Below are 23670 nucleotides of genomic sequence, written 5' to 3'. Positions count from 1 at the left end.
GGTGAGGAGGAGGAGAGAGAGGGAGGGATGGAGTGAGGAGGAGGGAGGGAGGGGAGAATCTCAGGTGAGGGAGAGAAATGGGAGGAGGGAGAGAGAGGGAGGGGAGAAGAGAGTAAGGCAGGGAGGGAGGGGGGAAAAGGGAGAGGGAGGGGAGAATCTCAGGTGAGGAAGATGGGGGTGGAGGGAGGGAGGAGAAAGGAAGAGGGAGGGGAGAATCTTAGGTGAGGAGGAAGAGGGGAGGAGAAGGGAGCAAGGTAGGGATGGAGGAGGGGAAAGAGAGGGGGAGGGGAGAATCTCAATCGAGGAGGAAGAGAGGAAGGGAAGAGGAGGAGAGAGGGAGGGAGGGAGGAGAGAGAGTTTGAGGGTAGTTGGAGGTGGCCCCTGTGAATAAGTTCTACTTATTTCCTTTCTCTCTTTTGCTCTGTCTGTCCACCTTACTTTTCCCTAGCCCTAAATGACCATTATTGTTTTGATGTTTTTCTTTTTTCTGTACTGTAACGAAATTCTCACTAGTGCAGTTGAGTTATTATTTCCTTTTGTCTACTTTTTCAACTTCACATTTTCCCCTTTCTCTTTTTCTGACCACAAATCTGTTGGTTCTCAGCTATCAAAATGACTCATCTCCGGGTCTAGTGGGGAAGTAACCAATTTCTTATTAAAATACAAACCCATATCTGTGGGGAAGGGATTGGACGCTTCGTTGTTGCAGGCAAAAGATCAGAGTTCAATTCCTATGGAGAATTTTTATCAAGTATCTTATTCTTTCTCCTTGGATGATGTATTTTTCTCAGCCTAGGATGGCCCTGACAAGCAGGGTCAAACCTCATCTCCCAATTAATCTAAATCGTGTCGATTTAGGGTGTAAATCACCTACATTAATCATGCAGCCGATGATTAGCAATCTCGTGGGTAATGAAATTCTCGCCGACGGGTATCCCGGTACGAAAGGTATAATACCCGTTGGCGAGTCTCCTGGGAACAATGGGTTAAGAGAAAAAAATGAAACAAGTCGTCATGTTAACCGGCAACGTTGCATCATTCATGGATAAACCAAGGTAAAAAATAAAAGTTTTTTATTTATTTTTATTTATTTTTTAGGTATGCCAACGATGCAGCGCTGGGTTTTTTTTATGTAATTGTTTTAGGACCCCATTGACACAATTTAGATTTTTTAAATTTACCAAAATTATTTTTTACCTGTCCTTAGTGTTGGTCAGAGACAGCTACTGTGCCTGGCCCGGGCGTTGCTGCTGAAGACGAAGATTCTGATCCTGGACGAAGCTACGGCCGCCGTCGATATGGAGACGGATGAAGTGATACAGACCACCATACGAGAGGAGTTCAGCCACTGCAGCATCCTCACCATTGCTCACAGACTCAATACGGTTATGGACTATGACAAGTGAGTCTTCTTGTTGCTCCTTATTCTTTCATACAGTCTATCATCAATTGTTTAACATAGTCTAAATGATGTCTCATGTAATCTTTCATAAAATATCTGACATAATCTCTGTCTCATATAATCCACTTAATCCCTCTTTGATAATCTCTCGTGTACAGTCAAACCTGTGTAAGACGGCCACCCATTGTCAAGGAGAAAAGTGGCCGTATAAGACAGGTGGCCGTCTTAGGCAGGACTGATCAAGATGAAGAAAACAAACCATTCCCATATTCTGAGGTCCCAATCGAAAGTAGCCGCATTGTTGTTGTTTTTTATGTTGTTGTTGTTGGTGGTGGTGGTTTGTATTTTGTTTGTCATTTTTATTTTGTTGCTGATTTTGCACAAGGGTGACAATAAAATGAAATGTATCAGACGAGGAAGACCGAGTGCCACGTTAAAACAAGCACATGGGTCGCCACCACTCGGAGAACGAGCAACGCTTCTGTCACAAGTTCATGTTGACGTCCTTTGTTGCTTTGTTACAGACTGGGTAAACAGTGACCACTCATCTCACTTACGATTTGCGTGTGAGTTCTAGGCGGGGCTTATGGGTTATGAGGGATCACACGCTTACCTCACCAGCAGCTGAAAATTGGTAGCTATTGGTCAACAGTGGGAGGGGCCTACACAACATGATCGGTTGGAGGGACTACCTAACAACAACGACAGGTGATTGAATTGTGACGGCTCGCCCACAACTCCACGGGCCAATGCATAATGAATGACAAAACGTAATGGAGTCACTAAGGTGGCCGTCTTAGACAGGTGTTATTGCTTAGTGTGATAGGAGTTGTGTGTTAAAATATGGTGGCCGCGGCCGCGTTGGACAGGTGACCGTTTTATACAGTTAAATTATATAGAAAAAACGCAAGGGGGGAAATGGAAAGTGTCCGTTTGTACGGGTGGCCGTCTTATAGAGGTGTCCGTCAGGGCAGGTTTGACTGTAATCGTTCATATAGTGTACATAATGTTCTCACATAATGTCTCTCTTATTGCCTCATGAAGAATGTCTCTCCTAATCTCTCACATACTCTCTCACCCTATCAGTCACCTAATTTCTCTTGTACAGTCTCTGTTATAGTGACTAAAGTGTTTCATTCCACCATTTAGATCAATACGAATGCGGCCAGTTATGCCTCTACCTGTCATGGTCAACCCTGGTGTAGGGGAATTTGTCCTAGCAAAAAGACAGATGCTGTACCAAATAAAACATGTCACTGCCCCTTGATAGTCTTAGACGATCAAATGAGAGAAACTTAGTGCTGTTCTTTAAAAGTTTTGATATGACAGCTGAATGACCCTTCCTGAATTTGAAAATCATTTCAAATTGCACGGCCAAGATTCAGAAATATGACTGTTACTTTCTCAACTCGTTGCAAACCTCTACAAAAGTTCGCGCCTTTTTTTTTTTTTCCATCTGCAATATCCAACGTACGATAGCCCTAATTCTGTTTTTATTCCAACTCATCATAAAACTCAATGAAACTTTGTGCTTGTTTTTGTTCCAACCTATAGCAAATTCCAGAAATAACTCTGTCCTTTATTTTATTTTTTTTTTATTTTATTTTTTTTTGCAGGATCTTGGTGCTGGACAAGGGAGAGGTGATGGAGTTTGACAATCCCCAGATTCTGCTCCAGAGACCTGACAGTCTCTTCTACAGCATGGCGGAGTCAGCCGGCCTGGTAGGGGCCTCTGGGTCAAGGTCGTGATTGGTTGGGGCTGATGATGTGGCGGTGGGGGAGGGGGAGGAATTTCGGGAATGAACGGACTGCTTAGGTATTTTTTTTTGTTCTGTGTCCTGATTTTGGTGCCAATATTTGTACGTTATGTAAAATTGTGCCAACGTGGTGGAGATTGATAGGCTTCAAGAAAAACAAAACACGAGAAAGGGGAATTATTTGGTCTGTGATAATGATGATGGTGGGGTATAGGTATTGATTGGTTCCAGTATGAGTGTGGCAGAGGGGAAGGAAAGGCTTTTTTAAAAAGGGGAAGGATTGCGGGTGGTAGTCTTGGATCTGATTAGAGCCAACATGAAGTATGAGGCATGCAATAGAGAGCCTTGGGAGGAGGAGAAACTGATCGGAGCTAGCGCAAGTTTTAGACTGAGGATTATACACCACTTTGGAGATTGTGATAAACAAAGGTTTTGATCCATCCTCCATGCAGTTGTGGAGAATAACCACCTTTCTTCAGAGCAGCTTTTGAACATATTTATTCTTGTCCAGAGTCCTTTTAGAAGCACTGAGGAAAAAGGTAGTTAACTCTGAGCCCTTTGATTCAACATTTGCTCTAAAGCTCGCTAGATGCGCATTTGGATGAAGGGGGATAAAAGTATTGTATACTGAGGTGTGCCTTTAGAGTGCAAAAGATGGAACAAGGCCTGTTTTCAATGTGCAAAAGAAGGAAAGTAGCGCTCACTGCAGCGGGCATTTAAAGTGCACTGGTCGTTTTGTAGAGATCTTTGCTCAAATCTCTCATTTGCACATTACTTAGGGTTCCAATTTTTTAGCAAATTTCAGGGTTCAACTAAACCGGTTCTGTAAAACATGTTTCATAACTGATATTTGGCCATTAATGGCTTGCTTTACGAACATGATGTTTATATATCCTTGAGAGTACAATCTACTTCTATGAATGTCGCTTTATCAACTTTATGTAGATATTGCCTCTTGCCTCTAAATCTCACCCGCACTTTTTGGGGTGAAGTGAAAAGCCACAACTTTCCCAAAGCATTTATGATTTTATGCATCTGTTATTTTAAATTTGTTTTCCTGGCATCGAACAGTAGGCTTTTATTTTGATGACTTTGACATGTTGTATCGTTAACAGTGCCCTGCTTAAGAACAATAAGTAAATGTACATATATTTGAAAATATAGAACAAGTTCATTTGATGTCATTGAGTCATTTGACTGAACATTCTTGGAAACAGAAGGAAAGACTGACACAAGATTGTGATGGCTACATGACTAGAACTAGAAAGAGCATGTATGCAAAAGGCCAATAGCAGAAATGTAAAGTAAGTTCTATATTATAGGGGTCATTTTAAGGCTGAATTGAAAATGTTGACTGAAGGCCACAATGATAAGACAATCAAATTCATGAACTTGAAATTCATGAGTGAATTTTTATCGAGTATCTCGCTCCTTCTGTTAAGACATTGTAGGCCTCTGAGCCTGGGTTGGCCCTGACTGGCAAAGTCAAAATATATTCACTTCCTTCTTGATCTAAATTGTGTCAATGAGAATGCGAAAAACAGCTACACTGAAAAAATGACGAACAAAACACAAAATTATAAGGGTATTGCTTTTGTCATGTGCCCTATTTCCATTATTTTCTCTCAGCAATTATGTGGATACTCTAGTGGTTGCAGCTACTGTTTTGTTTGGGTTTTTTAAAAACTTTTTTTGTTGTTTTTTGGGGGGGTTTTTGGTAGTATCTTGTACACTGCTTATGGACTAAGTTTAAGATAATTAGGTCTATGTATATTTGCATATGAGCTGACTATGACCAAAACGTTGTAACTTTCTAGCTTGCTACTATTACATGTACAGTACCAGTGCATGTTGTGACTTCTTCTTCTACTCTATTGTAGCTTTAATTTTTCGTTACAAACCACCTTAGTTAGTGATATCCAGCTTTAAGAAACATAACGTCGTTTGCCTGATGAAATCGTGAATTCCACTGGAAGCAAATTTTACAGGAGAGAGAAAAAACTGATTTTCTCTGTCATTTGGCGTTCAAGACATCAGCTAAATAATTGATAAATCTAGTCAATTACCTTTTAGAAATAATACTGTAGTACATTTTTTACCGTAGGTGGTCATTTTATCGAAAAAGTTTGTATTCACGATTTTCATTTTCAAATCTTGCCTGTGTGGGGCTCGGTGTTTTTTCACGATTTTCTTACTACTTCAGATTACACGTTTGAGTCGAGATAATAGAAAAATAGTTTTACAGGGACATGTATCTCACCGAGCACTATCAAAATATGCAAAAAAACGATTTTCGAAAATTTGTGGAATTCACGGTTTTATCAGGCGACCGACGATAATTTGTTTCACGATGTGGTGGAACCAGGCGCTTGTCAAATTTTGGGCATATGGTGTTATTGGTATCATCATAAAGCTTGTTTGTATGTATATCTTTCTTTTGATGAAAAGAGTGCCTGTCTTCCTTGAATAGCAGTTGAGATATTATTTGTGATTGAAAGAGGTGGGGTCACATGATGTCTGGAGTAAAATTAGCGATAAAATGGCCACCAAAGTTTGGTGGCTTCTAAAATTTGAGAATGAGAGTCCTTAGGAATGGCAAATTTGCATTTTGTGTGCCATTGATCAACGTTTTACAATAAAAGCCGCACAGAAATGTGTTTTTAAATAGACGTTAAAGGTGTTAAGCCAAAAAAAAAAAGAAACGTTTTTAAAAAATTCCGCCATGGAACGAAAAATGCCAGATGGTTTGAATTCTTTATTTTGACGAGCGCCTGATTTCACCACAAGGTCTTACATTTGTTTTATGGAACAAAATAGTGGATTTAATCAGTTTGTTGAATTAAGACTTGGCGTACTTTTGTTTTGCTCTAAGTCAGAAAAACGCCAGAACAATTAATTTATTTAGATCTGCAATGTTGGAGGACTCTTCATAATCTTACTGGTAGATCAAATTTGTAGAGTTGTGAGTTTTTGTAACACCGTCCTAGTTAGACCTTTTGCCCAGCTCAGTTCAGCTACAATGCTCTAGCTTTATTATCTCATATTTTTATACTTTAATTTTAGTAAAACATGATAGACCGTTGCATGCAGAAGACTTGAGTTTTATTCGCCTTCGAGGTAGTTATTTGCTGGCAACATCAATCTCATATTTGCTTCACTTCGATGCTACTTTCTGCTTGGCCTGGATGGTCCTCTCTAGCGGAGCCAAAGCTGTTCACTTACTAGAAGAGATATAAATTGTGTTAATGGGGACATGAAACCTTTATATGAGGTGCCCATTTGGGTGGGTCGAGCCGATCGCCTACGTTTGTTTTGGAGTCGGCGAGTCATTTAAAAAAAAAAATCAGTTTAACAACCTCTTTATCTTATGAACTCTGCAAATTGCTGCCAAGCTGTTAAAATGTACTAAGCCCAGAAAGCAAAATTTTGAAGAAGAGTGAAAAAAAAACTGCTTCATTCTTTCAACAATTAAGCCTACTTAAAAAAATGTTCCTTACTTTCAAGTGCTTCAAAGGAAAGTTTGCTCGTCTCTACATTTTTTCGCTCTGTCAGGGAGACCACTGTCCCATTCAGTATCAAGAGGGTCAGTGGTTCAGATAACAGTTTGAATGGCCCATGGGTTCGTTCTTGAACTTAGGCCATTTTTTGGAGTGTTAGAGTTAGAGGCTCTCTACCTACTTCAGTCCTATTACAGAAAGATGTTTTTTTTTGGCCGCCCTCTCTCTCCTTTCTGGCACTGTGGTGTCATAAGTGCTCAGCGATGCCGCGACAGCACACAAGAACTCAATACTCGCTCAGGGGTCCTTGAAATTTTAGGCCCCTCTTCTTGAATAGACATTCAGTGGTGAAGGGGGCATTTAACTCATTTAACCCCATACAATTACCAGTTACTGGCTGACCTCTGCACAATTCTACCATCTCTTGTTGGTATATCCTAGGACCAGTTGATCTCCAATTGTTTATTTTTAGAGAACAGCTAGGAAGGAAAAAAAGAGGAGGGGGTATCATCACTGTTCTTTGTGTATCGTATCCATTCATCATCCTTGCCATGGTCTTGTTTTGTCTCAACTCTCTCAGCTCTGTGTAACGAGCAGTGTTGATTTCTGATACAATATTTTTTTATATGTTGAAAATTATATAAAAGATATTTATAAATGTTTGTAATATAACTTGGTTTTAAAATATTAACATTGTGTAAAATTGTACTTTTTATTGTATAAAAAAAAAAAGACAATATTTTCAGCTTGTTGGCCCATGTCTGTTTTGTGATGGATTTTCATGCTATTTCATTTTATCCTAATGGTGTTAGGCGGGAAGTTGGAGGATGCCACTTTTAGGTCACGTTTCTTTTCTTTCCTTTAGTTGTTTTTGTCTATTCATCTTTTCAACCTTGCTCAAAATAGCCACTTTTTTGTAAGTCTGCTCTGAACAAGAGAAAAAAATGAAATGGAAAATTGAACTTACAATAGTTTTCTATCCTTGCGGTGTCTCGAAGTAAAGTATTATACTACGGGGTAAATTAATAAAACTATTACATTTTGTCTCAAGGAGCAAAGGGCCGTGTCAGGGGGTATTTTAGGGGATTTTTTTCTCTGTTTGTCTCAGGAGAGGGGGGTTGGGGGAGGGGGGGGTATGGTTTTATTTGCCTGTCTCCTCTTAGAATTTTGTCTAAACATTTATTGAAAAAGGAACTGAATGCTTGGAGATAGTGGAAGAGTTTTCTGTTGAGAATAAAAGACAGTTTTGCATGGAAGTATCTGTGCATTTGTATGTGTATTTTGTGTAAACAAAAATTAGCATATTGTTGAAAGTTGTTATGTTTCTCTAACACGATACTCTTGATTGTGTACAAAGCGTAACATTTCCTTATATGAGTTTTAATGACTTTCTCACTGTACATTCAGTTTGAGCATAATTGATGACTGGAATCTGTGGTGTAATGAATAAGCTCTTCACCTTTGCTTGTAGAAGTGAGTTTGGCTCTAAATGAGGAAAGTAATGTTATCAAGTATTTTGAAGTATCTCTGTTTGTTCGTTTAATGGGGTAGGCCTACTGCATTCCATTTCCAGTCAGCATGGGTTGGCACTGACAGGCAATTATGAAGCAGCATGCCTCCTAAACAATGTAAACGGTGTCAATGAGGATACAAGACATAAAGCAAATAGTTTTCTACAATAAACTATTATTGAGCTACGTATAAGCTGCAATCAGAATGCATAACAGTCAGTGATGTCATGTGTGCCTCATAGCTGATGGGTGCCATTGATAGGTCCTGCTTTATTTCTTTCCCTCTGTTGTTTCTGTAAGCCTGTCTTGCTTTGCCCCTACCCATAATTGAATGATTGTTGTTGCATTGAGGTGCTTCTCTTTACTAATGCTAAAACTAAAAATGAAAACAAAGCAAGCACAGTACAGTACATCTGCCGATCAACTTCTAAAATGGCACTCAACTGGATCCACAACTTTAGATTTAGAAGGATTAAATGTCTCCATCATCTATTTATATGCAGTCTTCACATACAACTTGCTTAGCAGCTTGCAAGACTTATTAGTTATGAAAAGGAATGAAAAGATGACTTTGAAAGAAGTATAAACTCAACTCAGACATGATACATTCCTCCTATGGTATGGTTCACTTTTACCTTGATTTCATGACATTTTTATCTCTGTTTCCCTCTGGACACGATATCACATCCAACATTTGAATTATCGCTTTGGGGAAAAATTAGTCAAATCCGGTGAAATCCTATTCAGGAGAACTCAAATTTATTTGCTGCAAGCAGTTTTTGTTTTCGTACCTGTCTTTTTTCACATGGAAGTGGACTGTAAAATGTTGTGATGAGCATGAAACCATAGTACTTATAGTTATAGATGAAAGTAAAACAATTCTTTTTTAAAATTTGTTTCTTATTTAAAAATCTCTTTCAAGCATATATTTATATGCAGGCTGAAGTGCCAACTTGTTCTGAGGGTATTATATGTATTATATATACAGATTTATGATATGTACAAATAAAGAAAACTACTGACAGAATAAGAAGAATGATTTGATTAGTAGGAGATGTTCAGAAGAACCAACTTTTCTTTCCCCCATTCGTTTATCTGTATTGCCATTTCCCTGCACTAAATGACCATTTATAGTATCAATGTTCTTCTCTTTACTCAAACAAGCGGGTCCTTGGAGGGTGCCACTGGTAGGTCCTACTTTTTTACTTTTTCTATTGTTTCTGGCTGGCCGTCTTACATTTTCCCAACACTAAACGACCATTTTTGTGTTGGTGTGCTTCTCTTTACTCAAACTAAGAAACAAACAAAGCTCATGAGAGAGGCAAACAATAGACCCAGACACTGTCCTTGCCAACCTTTTATTGGTTTTGTTGATTGGCTCGCCACTTTTCCTTCCAACATTGTTTGACCATTATAGTGTTCATATGATCGTTTCTGTATTCATAAGTTCTCTTTGACTCAGCACAACGATGTCTTGTAATCATCCTCTGTTTTGGAGGGTGCTACTGGTATATCCCACTTCCTTTCTTTCCATCTGTTGTTTCTGTCTGTCTGTCTTTTCCCTGCACGGAATAACTTGTTATTTTGTCAATATACTTCTCTTTACTCAAACAAATACATTTGACCATAACTGTGTTCATCTATTCTTCTCTTCAACTCAACACATTGATTTTCTTGTGTCTATTCACTGTTGTGCACTGCTGTTAAAACAGAGTTTTATCAAATGGCACAGAGGCCAAACTCATGTAGCACCACACAATGGCAGAGCTATCAGCAGAGGGAGGAACCACTGTGAAAGTGTGCTTGGAACAAAGTCACTCTGTATTGCTCATGGTTATATCTTGTCACAAATTTTTACTAACAGTTTGTTTTTGTTGGGGTTTTTTGTCATGAAAGTTTAATAAAAAATGAAGTTCCCACAATGAATGTGTTTATTATCGGCACTTTGTTTTTCTGTCACCTGATGTTCAGGAATTGTTCCTATCTTCTAAGAAGGGTGAACATTTGTAATCAGAACAGGGAAAAACACCACCGCTTTAGCATCTATGACAGTTCTATAGGGCAAACCAGGCAGTCCATTTTAGAGAGGTCAAGTAACATCTCCGCCACAGCCAACAATCCTAGTGTGAACTATTGTAAAGAAAAAGACAAATTCTACGAATTGAACTTAAAATTTATTCTGGGACTCAATACATATATTTATATTGCATTGCTGCCAGTCAAAATTAGACACACCGCAGAGGAGAAAGCTGAAAATTATTCAGAGTTCATCAACAAAAATAAAACCGAAATGTGATAATGAGCATTTACAAAAACTAGAGCAAAGCAAAAGAAAACCAGTTGAACAATGACACAACGGTCAGGATCCCAGTCTGTATCCTAATAATAATAACAATAAATAGCATTTGTTTAGGGCTAATTTCTGCTCAAAAGCAAGCTCTATGCACTTTACAAGCAGACTTGGTAGAATTCTGAAACAATTTCAACTTCCTGGGAAGAATGCAGTTCAAGCTGTCATTTCACCAGCGCTAAAACAAACAATCACACCGTTGTTTGAGAGCAATGGAGAGTTTCCTGTTGTCCTTGGCGGTGGTGGTGCTGCAGGGAGGTGCGGTATAAGGCGGTGCCCTTCATGCCCAGGGAGTTGCCCGAGGTGATCTGTACTGACGGAAGAGGAAACAAAACATATCAGTTCTGAAAGAGACTGCAAATGTATATTATTACCCCTTTGTCACAATATAAAACATATAGAAGATGTGTTGCTTAAATCCTGACTGTCGGAACTAACCCAGGCTAGTAATCAAGCAAGCCGCTTGGATTTTATGAAAATAACTTAAAATTTATGAAGTTGCATTTGCAAACAAAAAGGCAGCCAACCCTTTCGTTGCTATAGGGTATACGTTCCTACTGTCCACACTGATTTTCAGCTGAGCTCATTACCCAGGACAGCAGCTTAATGTCTCAGTGTTAACGGGCGCGCGGTCTAGATCTAGCACACTCGTGACATATTTCGGACACCGGGTCTTCGATTTTCACTTTTCTCACTTCCCATTTCCTCCCATCTAACTCATAATTTCGAATAACCTGCAAATCTAAGTAAAAAAGTGAATTTATTTGCCTTTTTGAAGTCATTTCGCGTGTTTACATTTTGTAAGAGCATACGGCCAACCGCAAGCCTAGAGATCTATGTTTATCGATCGCTTCCAAGCCTAGCAGTAAAGAAATACCGTACTAGCAAATTTGGTAACGAAAAGCGCGCATTTTATTTCCGAACACAAATCTAAGCAGCACTTGTGGCTAAAACTCCGTACAGAAGAAGTAGAGCCAGGTTATCAGCGTGACGTACATGTACCATATAGGCAACCAGGAGCAGCAAATTTTGCAAACTTCCATGACGTACATGGTACGCCGCAGCGCTAAAAATTACGCATTTTCATGGCGTACCAGGTACGTTATAAGGCAATGAAGGGGTTAATAAAATAGTCAGGACTAATGCGGGTTAAACAGGAAACAGATAATGAGAATAATAACTGTTATCCTAACCTTCTTTAAGTGAAAATAAAGAGGTATGACACCTACATTAAATTTTTGTTGTTGTTACAATTCAGGGGTTGTCTGTCATTTGGCAGCATTATTATGAATTCAATGAGTTTGTATTCAGGATAGTATCGACTCAAGTGTAAAAAATTTGATCACACTGAATACACTTTGACGTGCAGCATTAAGATTTCATCACCATTTTGGAATGCCAGGTCTGAAACAGACATCAGCAATCATGGTCAGCCCATCATTTCTTTGCACGGATGCTCTAAAAATAACCATATCATCCTTATTTACATCACAAAAATCACCGAACCAAACTCTAAATACACAAAAAATTCTTTCTAAGGTGAGACCGACCCTTTAAGTACACACAAATGTTTACTGCACTTTGAAAAAAAATACCAATTCAACAAACTCCTATAACAACAACGATTTAAAATGAGATGTATTTTTCACGCCCTACATTTTTACCTCCACTACAACGTAGTCACCGGGTTGAGACGTCCTGGCTACATCGGCTCCAGTCACATCAGCCAATGCCTGGTTGGGAAACACAACTTTGGTGTTGGCATCATTGCGACCAGACAGATCCAAAGAAGATCGCTTGCTTTCCTGAAAAGAAGACAAATAACATCTGTTTCTTTTGGTCTCATATCCTATTTCAATAAGTGTCAGATGTTAGATGAATAAGCAACATATACTTTACATTGAATAAGCTCGAGGGACACTGTTACAGGTCCACTAGAACTATTTCCAGGGTAATTTTACATGCAAAACTTCATATTTGGTGAAAATATGTATGGTCATGACTGGCCAGAAAGGTTATTTCCTTCTACATGGAAATTATAGCACATTAGCTTTTTAAGCCATGAAACCTAATCATGGAACTGCCACTAGGGTATTATGGAACTAAAAAGTTAATACACTTACAGCTTGTAAGCACACAGCCAAAGATCTAAAAAAAAGATGTGACGAGGAAATCTCTTACCCAGACACATGTGCAGATAAGACACAAGTTCAAGTAGACTTGAGAGACAAAATTTTGGTATAAATCTTATGTTCATCCAATAAAACGCACCACAACTTTTTCATGGCAAGCACCGACACCTTCGTTAGTGGTGGTGGGGGGGGGGGGGGGGGGGGGGGGGTGTTTCCATTATTTTATCAACTTTGAAGCCCAAATTATAAGGAAAGAAGTTGCATCCTATATATGTCATGATATACAGTATGAAATCTGCAAGAGGCCTATTTAATTGAGAAAATCAACAAAAACTTTTCATTTAAGGTCGCACACCACAAATAAGCTCACCCCTTCCACCAAGACGAGATGCCGCTGTCCTATCTGTGACTTGTGCCTGACCTCGGCATGTTTGCGATATCTGTCATGTAGCTCTGTGTTCCTGCGGAGCTTGACCTCCTGGGGGACATCATCCTGCAGTCGGTGGTAGGCTCTGGTTTTCTATGTTGCACGGAGGATGGGGGATCATAAAGAAGATGGAACGCAAAATTCACAGGTTTTTTCAGCAAAGCTCAACACAAAAGCAAGCAAAATACATGAACCACATAATTTTTTAAATTAAATCATTCCTACAATTCTTTCATGTAAAGATGCATCTTGGTGAAAAAACAATGACATGTTTCTCTCATTTCCTAAACAGTAAAAAGTTTGCCATAGTCAAAATGAAAGCAAAGAAGAGTTCATTTTCAAATTGGCTCTATGCACCAGTCTGTCTCATTATATAATTAACCCACCACACACATAACCCTGATTGTAATAGTTTCCCTGGGTTCCGGATGGTGGGGTTCGAGGAAATAGTGGAATACCAATATCTGTCATGAGGCCATGACAGGCGACCCCACCTTTTCAAATAAAAAATATCTCAACTGCTATTGAAGATTAGATGAGAATCTTTTTTGTGTTTATTAAAATAAACAAGGCAAATAAACAGGTTTTAAGATTATGCAAATAGCTTTGTATGCCCCAAAATTTGTATGCCCCAAAATTGTCGAGTGCCTGATTCCACCATATTTTGAAACACTTGATCAGACAGTTGTGCACCTACCTGTCTCATGCTGTAAGGGAAACAGAAGGCAAAGTTGTACTTGACAATGTCCAGCAAAGACAGCGTGTCCTGGTGGGCTGCCTCTGATTCTCCGCAGAAACCCGCTATGAAGTCACTGGACAAACCCACCCCTGAGAATGGAGCGAAACAGACAATATGTATTTTTATTAGAAAAAAAGAGAAGCACATCAACTAAATACATGTAAAAGTCAGGGGCAACACAGTTTATTTTTAGTTTTCCTACAAGTTTCCTAGCATTTACAACACAAATAGGTCATGTAGGGGCTGAAGATTAGAGGTGCTACTAGAGAATGTCATACATGCAAAAAAAGTATAGCAGCTTCAAAAAGAAAGCTGATTTCGTCAACACGGCTTAACCAAATAGACATACACAAACACATAGGTTTTTGAGGGATATAAACAAAGGCAGACACAGGTACATAACATGCACACACAAACACTGAAGCATGTACACACACCCAAGCAGTGTCATGCTTATGTGGGCACGTGGACCCACTCCTCCCCCACACACACCCAAACACATCCAAACACACACACCTACACACATTCATACATACAATTACACAAGACGATAATACACACACACACACCTACACATATCCATACACACAATCACACAAGATGAACATACACCCATATAAACACTCACACAAGACGAACATGTACAGAAAAATGAATATGCTCACACAAGACAAACATACACACACACCTACACAAACACGATAAACATCCACACACACACACCTGGGATTATATCCCTGACACGTTCCATCAGCAGTAGGTGTGCTTCCCGACTGTAGCCCAGCACTCACACAAGACAAAGATACACACACACATATACAGGCACACACACGGCAAACATCCACACTCACACTCCTGGGATTATGTCCCTGACACGTTCCATCAGCAGTAGGTGTGCTTCCCGACTGTAGCCCAGCACTCACACAAGAAAAAGATACACACACACACATATACAGGCACACACATGGCAAACATCCACACTCACACACCTGGGATTATGTCCCTGACACGTTCTACCAGCTCCAGGTAAGCTTCCCGACTGTAGCCCCGCCCCATGGCCTTGAGCACCTCAGAATTGCCGCTCTGGGCAGGAAGGTGGATCTGCTTACAAACATTGGGTCTCTCCATGATTGTGTGAAGCACCTGAGAAACATTTGTCAAAAAAACATTTTAATCGGTTGTCTGTAAGTGGCTAGTGGCACCGGCCAGTGAGCTGGCGCTGTCTGGCTGAGTGGCCCTAACCCTAACCCCAACCCCTAACTGGGGGGGGGGGGGGGGCTCTCATGGTCTAGACTAGAGGTTACAGTGTTCACCTCTCATTCAATAGATCCCCGGTTCGAAACCAGACAGCGACAGAAAAATGTTCTCTAAAAATGTTCTCCTTTAATCTCTTTCCTGCTCTCTAACCATACTCTGTTGACTGCTTTCGTCTCCACAGTATGCCAGAGAGACAAAATAATAGTACGACAGAGAGATAAAATGCACTCACCTCATCTGGAAAGTCCTTGGGATGAGGTGAAGTGAACCGAATCCTCATTTCTGGGTCAACTTTTGACACAGCTTCGAGTAGCTCTGCGAATCTCCTCCCACCTGTTTTGGGCTTATAGACTGTCTTGAAACCTGCAAACGAAATTAATGCTAAGCTACTAGTGAACAACAACCACATGCACTTTCATATTGTATTATGCATTGACTTCACTCTCTAACAATCATAAGGCTATTTGCCTTAAGAAGCATGTTATCTACGTTCAACGACATACAGCAGCATTTGCACTATGGTAGGCGATTTGGAAATTTTGCTGGGCAGTGGTAATCACCAGTATTATTTAATGGCCCACTTGGGAATACATGAAAATTTTTGCCTCTTAAAGGTGGCAAAAGTGGGTGCTGGCTATGAACAGATTGACAAATGGTATCAGTTAAACAATCAATCTTAACTAGAGTCACACTTTATTGTTTTCCGCAAAAACAAATGATTTGACTCAAACTATAAAACAATTAACACCAGTAGCTGCTGTACAATCAGTCTCATTGATGACCAAGACTCGAGTGAACTCTTTGTCAACAGTTTAAGATAAAAGCCAAAGTCAGATCTGTGTTAAAAAAAAAAAAAACCTTTTTGAGTTTATACTATTTGAGACTTTGACAGCATATTACCATATTTGATTTCTCCTTGTAACCTTCACTTGGGCAGAAGACCAAACATTTAAAGAAACATAATTATTTTCTATAAATTATTACGGTATTTATTCTATACAGCCCCATATATTATATACAAATATTCATATTTGAGGCCCAGAGTCAGTGGAATTTGAATCTATAAAAATTTTTTATCTAAAACCCAGTGTCCCTAAAAAAATGCACAACTTCAGAAATAACCCAATAGTGTATTTCACTACAGAAAGAATAGTCATAATCTTGAAGTGAAGTTCACTTGTTAACTTTATTAAGCATAATCATAACCTTGAAATGGAGATAACTTTTATAAGCATAATCATAACCTTGAAATGGAGATAACTTTTATAAGCATAGTCATAACCTTGAAATTTTTTTTTCTATAGTCTACCTGCACTCAGCTGTGTGGGCATGTCCTCATCCTCTCCATAAGCTGAGGAAACATCCCGGTAGCTGTTCACATTTTGCCCCAGAAGGGTCACATCTTTCACATTCTGTAATGCAAGAAGGGAAAGTGAGAAACTGTCATTTGTACAGGTGATTGTCTTGGACAGGAGGCCATTAAAGCAAGTTCAACTGTACGTAAATATGTTCATCTCGCACAGCACATGTTAAGAATTATGTCACACCTCAAGCTCAAGGAACAACAACAAAAAAAGACCAAAAAATAAATAAGAAGAAGAATACCATATATCCCATGTGAATACCAAAGACTACACACCTGCTCAGAGAGGATGTGAATTTCTTCTAAGATGGAGGAAATGGGCCGACTGCGCTCTCTGCCGCGGGTGAAAGGCACGATGCAGTAGGTACACATGTTGTCACAGCCTCGCATTATGGACCTGAGACCAAAAGATCAGGAGCGAAAAATATATTCCACATCCTGAAAAGTACAATGACTACTAATAATGAAAATTTTCTTTGACTGTCTGTGTTTGAGTTGAATAAAGAATCAACACAATAATTGTCATTTAGTGCAGGGAGAAAGTAAGACAGACAAACAAAAACAACTGAACAGAAGTAGGGCCAGCAGGTGGCGCCCTCCAGCCAACCACTAATAATGAAGATGATTATCAAAATAAAAATAGCAAAAACTAAAGAAAGAATTTTTTCCGTTACAGCTTTACTATACAATGATGAGTAAATACTGAAATGGCGACTACTTTTCAAGAAACGCACATGTATCAACAAAAGAAGTAAATAAGTAGGAACAGACCCCCATCTGGGCAACTACAAAGCACAAAATTTATCTTTACTCAAACGAAGTACATCAACAAAATAATGGAAATGCAACACTGTAGCTCACATTTCTCAGATAAAAAGAAAGTAAAAAGAACTGAGTGAAGTAGTAAACAAGCAGAGTACAGTATTGTTCCAGCTGAGCAGAACAGCCTCCATTTCAATTTTTTTTAAAATTAACAATAACTAAATAACTAAGTCATATAAAAGCGAAAGAGAAATATTAGAACTTAAACAATGTAAAAGTGAATCAATGATGTAAAGAGAAATGTGGGAACACAATATATACAGCCCCATCTTAGAAAAGCAAACTGATGAACAAAAATAGAATTTGGAAGAAGAAAAAAGATCCTCACAGTACCAACAATTTCACAGCTATCCCTCCCTGCCCCCTCCCCCCCCCCTTTCCATCCCATAAAGAGTCCACAAAAGGCCCCGTAGCAGATGGTTTTAATTATTTAATAGTTTGTGATGTGTCGTGCCAATTATTAACATTGCACACTTCCTCTGGAAAATATCAAGAGTGTGGGATAACGAGTAGGGAAAATTCCCTTCCCGTTTTCCTCGACAATTTGAACCACTATAACAGCAAAATATGGGTTATTGGCCAACAATTTCAGCCCTCCAGGTGAGAATAATATTTGTAAAGCACATGGAGCATGTAGTAGAGAATGGGTATGCACTGTATACAAGGCAATTACTATAATCATAGTCTATTATAAAGTAGACCACACCTAAATACCAGAAAACCTCCAGCCCACAGGCAACACTGACACTTACACAAATGCTGAGGGACTGTTTGAGTTCAGTCTCACTGGCACCACATCTGCATAAGTTTCTTCTAAAGATAACTGGACATTGACTGCAGAAGAACAGAAAACGAAATGTATTAAGAAACAGGGCAAAGTTATCAGCCATTATAACTATTTCGAGACAAAGTAAAAGTAGAAAAAAAATTCTCATATGCCTCACAATGCTGACACCCATCATAACATGATCTATTTTTTTCCCAATCAATGCTGCAGCAACATACATTAGCCACAAGCAGCTTTATAAGTAAGCAGTAAACAGTCTAAATTTTCAATATTAAAACCAGACACACACGAATGGACACACATCTCAATACAAAGAACAATGGGAAGAAATCAGAGAATATACACCCTATTAAATAATAAATATTTATCAAGAAGTCACCCTCGACTTATGGGCTTCGTTCACATAATTATCAGCAAATCTGGTCTTGAGAGTTCACAATTTTTCTTCAGAATCAGCAAGTCTGTCAGGAGCAAAACTTGAAAACAGAATACATATTTCTCAGTACGAAAATAGACTTCCGTAATCAGACCCTCTCTAATGTATCAAATTTTTTTACACAGTAGTTGGCAGCTATGCATACGAATAAAGTCTTACATGCTTGTAATATATTTTCAGACACAGTCAATCATAAATGCACTAGGCACAAAATAAAAATTGAAGGCCACAAGTCCATGGGCAACTGGGTTAACAACAGCAACAAATACACACATCAAACATAGACAAACAAAATAGACAGACAGACACACAAACACAGACTCATACACACACACACACACACACAGACTCAACACACACACATAAATACAAACTCACACACACACACACACACTTAGATACAAACACACAGACACATTAGCACCTGCTGCCTGATCTGTGGACCTCGTCACTGCGAGCAGACGCGGCAGGTCCCGATAAGCGTCTGGTCCACAAACAACATCCACCATCTTGTCCTGCTCCAGGATTTTATGCTTCAGCCTCTCAGCCATGCAGCCTACAGTTTTGTACAAAAATCATGGTCATATCAATGTAAAATAGTGTAAGCAAGCGCAACAACTCAGATTTATAAATGTAAAAGGGATTGAACAAGAATATAAAATAATTTAAGAGTACTGAGAGGGATCTCCCCTTGTACGATGTGACCGTCTTTTGTTTGTTTTGTGAGTTCACCCTTGACATGGGCTCACTCTCGCTCACAAAGCATCACAATGTCAGAAGACTATCTGTTCTTAACATTTCATGAGTATTTTCTTAAAGTCAGAAAGTAACAAAACCAAAATAAAACTTTAAAAAGACCTGTTTGTTGTCCATCAAGAATCTTTAAAAAAATAATTTTTAAAAAAAGAAAAATACCAACACTAACACATTTGCAGACTCACCTAAAAGGCCAATTTTTAAAGGCCTGTGTTTACTTCTCCTTTTCTTGACAGACTTGAAGTAATTCAAACGTTTCCAGATCTTGTTCTCTGCACCTTCTCTGATAGCACAAGTAATGGCGAGAACCACATCAGCCTAAAAATAGAATGAAAAAGCCACAAAAAAATTCCACTTTCCTATTGCATTCCATTCAAAATTCATTGGTAACAATCAATACATGAACCACCACATAAATCATTTGATTTGAACCGTGCAGTTTCTATATAAAAGACCACCAAATGATTTTACTACTCAGGACTTTGAAATTTTAACTATTTGAACCATTTACAGTTTGACCATATAAAGTGAATATAATAGAATTTAAAGATAACAAAGAAATTAAAACTGATTAATTTTACAAATGTTTGTCAGTACTACAGTACTACTTTCAACATACCTCAGATATGCTTGAAGCTTTAGTAAACCCATTCTGCTGTAAGATGCTCCAAGCAATTTCAGTATCATTTACATTCATCTGACATCCATAAGTTTCGATAAAAACTGTAGAGACAAAAAAATGTTCCAGTTGATTATATTATGAAGTTAACATAATACTTAAATTATAATACAAAGACTTCTACCATACATTTTTAAAGAGGGAAAAGGAAAATAAAATGAAGAGCAAAAAAATGTCAACAAACAGAAGGCATATTAAGACAATGAAATTTGACAATGATATAAATATAATAATATCATTGGAGAGGTCCATAAAAAAACACTTTATATAATAAAAACACTAAAATACAAAACTGATCTATAATGATGTTCCTTTGTTGGAGAAATTATAGAAGGCAGACAACCATAAATTCAAAGACAATTTAAAAGACTACAGTGAGTATATAATATTTGAATGATAATGGTAGACATGTTCGATGCACACCCATCCTTGAATGAATTTATAATCAACACCATATAATTTAAATTTGACATAAAAAAATTAAATACCTAACTACATAGGTGAACAGAAATAATGAAAGGGATTAAAAAATTAAGACTCCAGATAACAGGGCAACTTTATTACAGTGTTGAAAAACAGAAGATGCCACTTCACTAGCTAGCTTTACTATGAAATTAAAGTTCAACCCCTTGAGCCTTGCACCCCTCAAGGCTCAGTCTACACAAAACCAGTGCACTTGACCTCCTGTGCATTGTCTGTTATAATACATGCTACACACTGAGGCTTGCATCCAGAACACAAATGTGTAAAGGTAGTCACAATCAGGCATTACGTTCCGGCATAGACTCGTAGGGTCCACTGGGTTGAGAACATGACTGGAATTGTAAAATTATTATTAGGCCGACACTATTTCTCCGAACGTTCGGGAAAATAAAGCTAGGTACTATTTCTCCGAACGTTCGGGAAAATAAAGCTGGGCACTATTTCTCCGAACACTCTGAAATCACATCCTTTCCCGCAAATTTCGGATATTATATAGAGTATAGGCCTACCAAAGATTATTCGTATACAATATGGTTCAATCGGTCCAAAAAAGTCCGCAGTAAATATTTATAAAGAAATGCTACAGTTCCAAACAGTTTTTCGCTACAGATATGACATGTTGCCTATGAAGTGTGCTGCTCTTAAACTTAATGTGTTGTGTTCACTCATGTGCTGTCTAGATCTAGATCTACGGAGGGTTATTGATAACGACACATAGAACTAGCTTCTGCGTTTGTCGTGGCCGCGACCTATCAATCCTGGCTCGATTTTTTGGTCGGGGAATAATTAAAAGTCAAATTTATTTTTAAAAAAAAGAAAAAAAAGAAAGAAACCGAAACCTCTTTACTTTTGAAAGAAAGTTCACTTAGCTTCACTTAGTCTCTTTCTCACTTGTTGATTTGTTGAATACGTTACAGTTACTTTTATTTTCCCTCTTTGACTCTTTGTGGTGTTTTATTTTGTTAGTGTGTAATTTTTTTTCTTGTTACTGTTCTGATGTGTTGTTTTTCTACCATTTTTTGTGGGGAAAGGAGGGGGGGGGGGGGATGTTGCATAGTGTAACGTCATTTAATTTGATGTTCCTTCCTTCATCAGATTCTAAATATATATACATGTATATATATAGATTTAAATGTTTTATGTTAGAGCGTACGTTCCACCAAAACCGATTACATGTACTGACACTGGCAGGCCCCTTAAAGTGTGTGATTCCATAATTTACATGTAATATCCTGTACTTAAAAAAAAAAATTTACGCACTTTTAGGGTTAAAACAGGCAATTTTCTTCGGACAGGTTGACACACACCCTTATTTGTTTATTTTTGTGGTTGTTTATGGGCTGTTCGACTAATTTTGATTTCATTCTGTTGTGAAACCTTAATTTTTCACGTTTTTACACCCATCTAAAAATCTCTAGACTAGCTCTTGAAAATTGAAATTGATATAGACCCAAAAATTTGCTCCTGTGTGTGTGTCTATTCATGTGCGTGTGAGTGTGTCTGTGTGTGGTAGTAAGTGTGTAAATGGAGAGTGAGGAGTGTGTGTGTTTTTCAGGCTTTATTTCAGCCTTTATTCAGTAACAGTTAAAAGTATACAAAAATAGAAACACAGGATATATTCACTCCAGGGCTCATGAGTTGTTCCTCTTTTTCAGTTTCACTCATTCGTTCAATTCCCGTGTTCTCTCCCGCGGCTCATCCCCGTCCTCATGACTTTCACACCCCACCCCCTCCCTCCAGGCACACACAAAGAAAATCTCACTCATTCCCTTGCATCCTGCAAACCATGGGGGGGGGGGGGTCGGTGTCGTCGTCTTGTAGTTGCTGTCGCCTGTGGATACACTGGTAAATTCTACCTTTCACCCGCTCTGTCACTCACACTGTCTCTCCATCCACAACTCAGCTCGTCATACGTTCAAAAGTTGCCCACTGATCATGTTTAGTTAGTGTGTGCATAAGTTTGTGTGTGTACATGTACCTGATGGTGGTGGGTGTGTGGTGGGTGTTACTGAAGGTTATGTAGGCGGGCTTGCCATGCGGTGTTCCTTCCCAGACCAGAGGCAGAATGAAAGTTGGCGCCGAACTCTCGCAATAAATAGGCAAAAAATCACGAGACCGGAAGCCGGAAACCGTTCGGAGAAATAAAGATCGGCACTATTTCTCCGAACGTTCGGAGAAATAGTCACTTCGTTATTATTATTATATATATATAGATTATGTGTTCATAAAACAACTCGCAACACTGAAACACTGCACACGGCAACATACACTACAGCAACCACCAATAAAGACCTTTACATTCAATATTGTTATACATACCACTGCGATTGTCACCATGGAAAAGGTGTGCACCCAAGTATGAATCATCAAGGCCAACATTATCTGTTGGAGGACTCAGACCAGAACCTACAGCTTCTTGGAGAAAACTGCTCAAATCAGGGCCCGATGCTAAGCTTCTGTGTCTTTGGTCTTGGTGCTGCAAACCTTTGTCATTTTTTATTTCAGGAGCAGATTTACTATGTTCCTCAGATGAATGTTGAATGTTCTTACTGAGATGTGTGTACATCAACCTGGGAGTCAAACCCAAGAAACGTTTCTTTGTCCAGTTGCTTTTTTTACAAACACACTGCAGTGTTCTCAAGAAATGTAAATTCGACATGACTAGACTCTATGACTAGAATCTAGATTATAGATCTTGATCTAGGAACAGGAAATATCGTTCAGGTCACAAATGTTGAAATCTTTGACTCTTTAATTACTATCGCCCTGACATCAAAGGAACCACTTGAGTAGTGACTGCGATAGTGATAGAACCAAACAATTTCACAGATAGAACCACAAACAAGGAACTACCGGCTGAATAGTAAGGCTCAGTCTTAGACTTTTTAAAGTTAGTAAGTAGTAAGACTGACAAAATTATCTAAAACCCAAAAGCTGGAAGTATGATTTCCTATGCAGTTCGTGTTTGGCGATGCTGAGCGTTTCACTTCACCCAAGTAGGAACTTTGGTTGGTGCAATGGCAATCATAATCATGGTTGTAGTTGTGAAAAACCGAAAGTAGAAAGGTCATGCAACCGGAAGTGTTTTTAAGATTTCGTGTTCGTGGTCTACTTCAGAACTTCTTTCCTTTTCTTTTTTTTTTTGTCTTCCAAAAAGTTCCATCCCCTTGACCTGACAGCTCTTTTTTCCGCTTTATATATAGATCTATATATTTATTTTTTTTTAGCTTAAAGAAACTGTATCCCAAACATCTCGTGAGCTAGTCTTCCAA

At 38.7% G+C, this 23670-nt stretch overlaps 2 protein-coding genes across 4 annotated transcripts in view; one reads left to right on the top strand and one right to left on the bottom strand.

Annotated features, from left to right (window-relative positions):
- The window catches only part of LOC101845816 (multidrug resistance-associated protein 1), a 53833-nt gene extending 49116 nt beyond the window's left edge, over nt 1-4717 (top strand). For all 3 annotated transcript variants that reach the window (XM_005089958.3, XM_005089960.3, XM_005089959.3), the window contains exons 31-32: nt 1208-1402; nt 3019-4717. In XM_005089958.3, coding sequence (XP_005090015.1) covers nt 1208-1402; nt 3019-3151 — 328 coding nt within the window. In that variant the 3' untranslated portion in view covers nt 3152-4717. The remainder of the gene's footprint in view (nt 1-1207; nt 1403-3018) is intronic.
- A 5611-nt stretch (nt 4718-10328) lies between these two features.
- Nucleotides 10329-23461, bottom strand: LOC101845592 (mitochondrial tRNA methylthiotransferase CDK5RAP1). The gene is made up of 13 exons (XM_005089957.3): nt 22718-23461; nt 19856-19959; nt 19422-19554; nt 18905-19036; nt 18010-18091; nt 16712-16832; nt 16382-16484; nt 15305-15435; nt 14805-14958; nt 13774-13904; nt 13020-13169; nt 12182-12322; nt 10329-10825 (listed from the first exon to the last, which is right to left on the bottom strand). The coding sequence occupies exons 1-13, from the start codon at nt 23055-23057 to the stop codon at nt 10709-10711; spliced, it is 1839 nt and encodes a 612-aa protein (XP_005090014.1). The 5' UTR covers nt 23058-23461; the 3' UTR covers nt 10329-10708.
- Nucleotides 23462-23670: the final 209 nt, after the last annotated feature.

Source organism: Aplysia californica, unplaced genomic scaffold (assembly GCF_000002075.1).
Source record: "Aplysia californica isolate F4 #8 unplaced genomic scaffold, AplCal3.0 scaffold00011, whole genome shotgun sequence".
Taxonomy (NCBI): domain Eukaryota; kingdom Metazoa; phylum Mollusca; class Gastropoda; order Aplysiida; family Aplysiidae; genus Aplysia; species Aplysia californica.
The sequence above is the reverse complement of the archived record's forward strand: the minus strand, read 5'-3'. Positions and strand labels throughout refer to the sequence as shown.

Bases quoted from the DNA above. Each gene is read 5' to 3' on its own strand.
- LOC101845592 (XM_005089957.3), bottom strand. From the start codon at position 23,057: ATGTCGAATTTACATTTCTTGAGAACACTGCAGTGTGTTTGTAAAAAA. The intron at 19,960-22,717 runs GTATGTATAACA...TTGTCTCTACAG, and splicing joins CCATGGTGACAATCGCAGTG to TTTTTATCGAAACTTATGGA. The intron at 19,555-19,855 runs GTATGTTGAAAG...TTCTATTTTTAG, and splicing joins AAGCTTCAAGCATATCTGAG to GCTGATGTGGTTCTCGCCAT.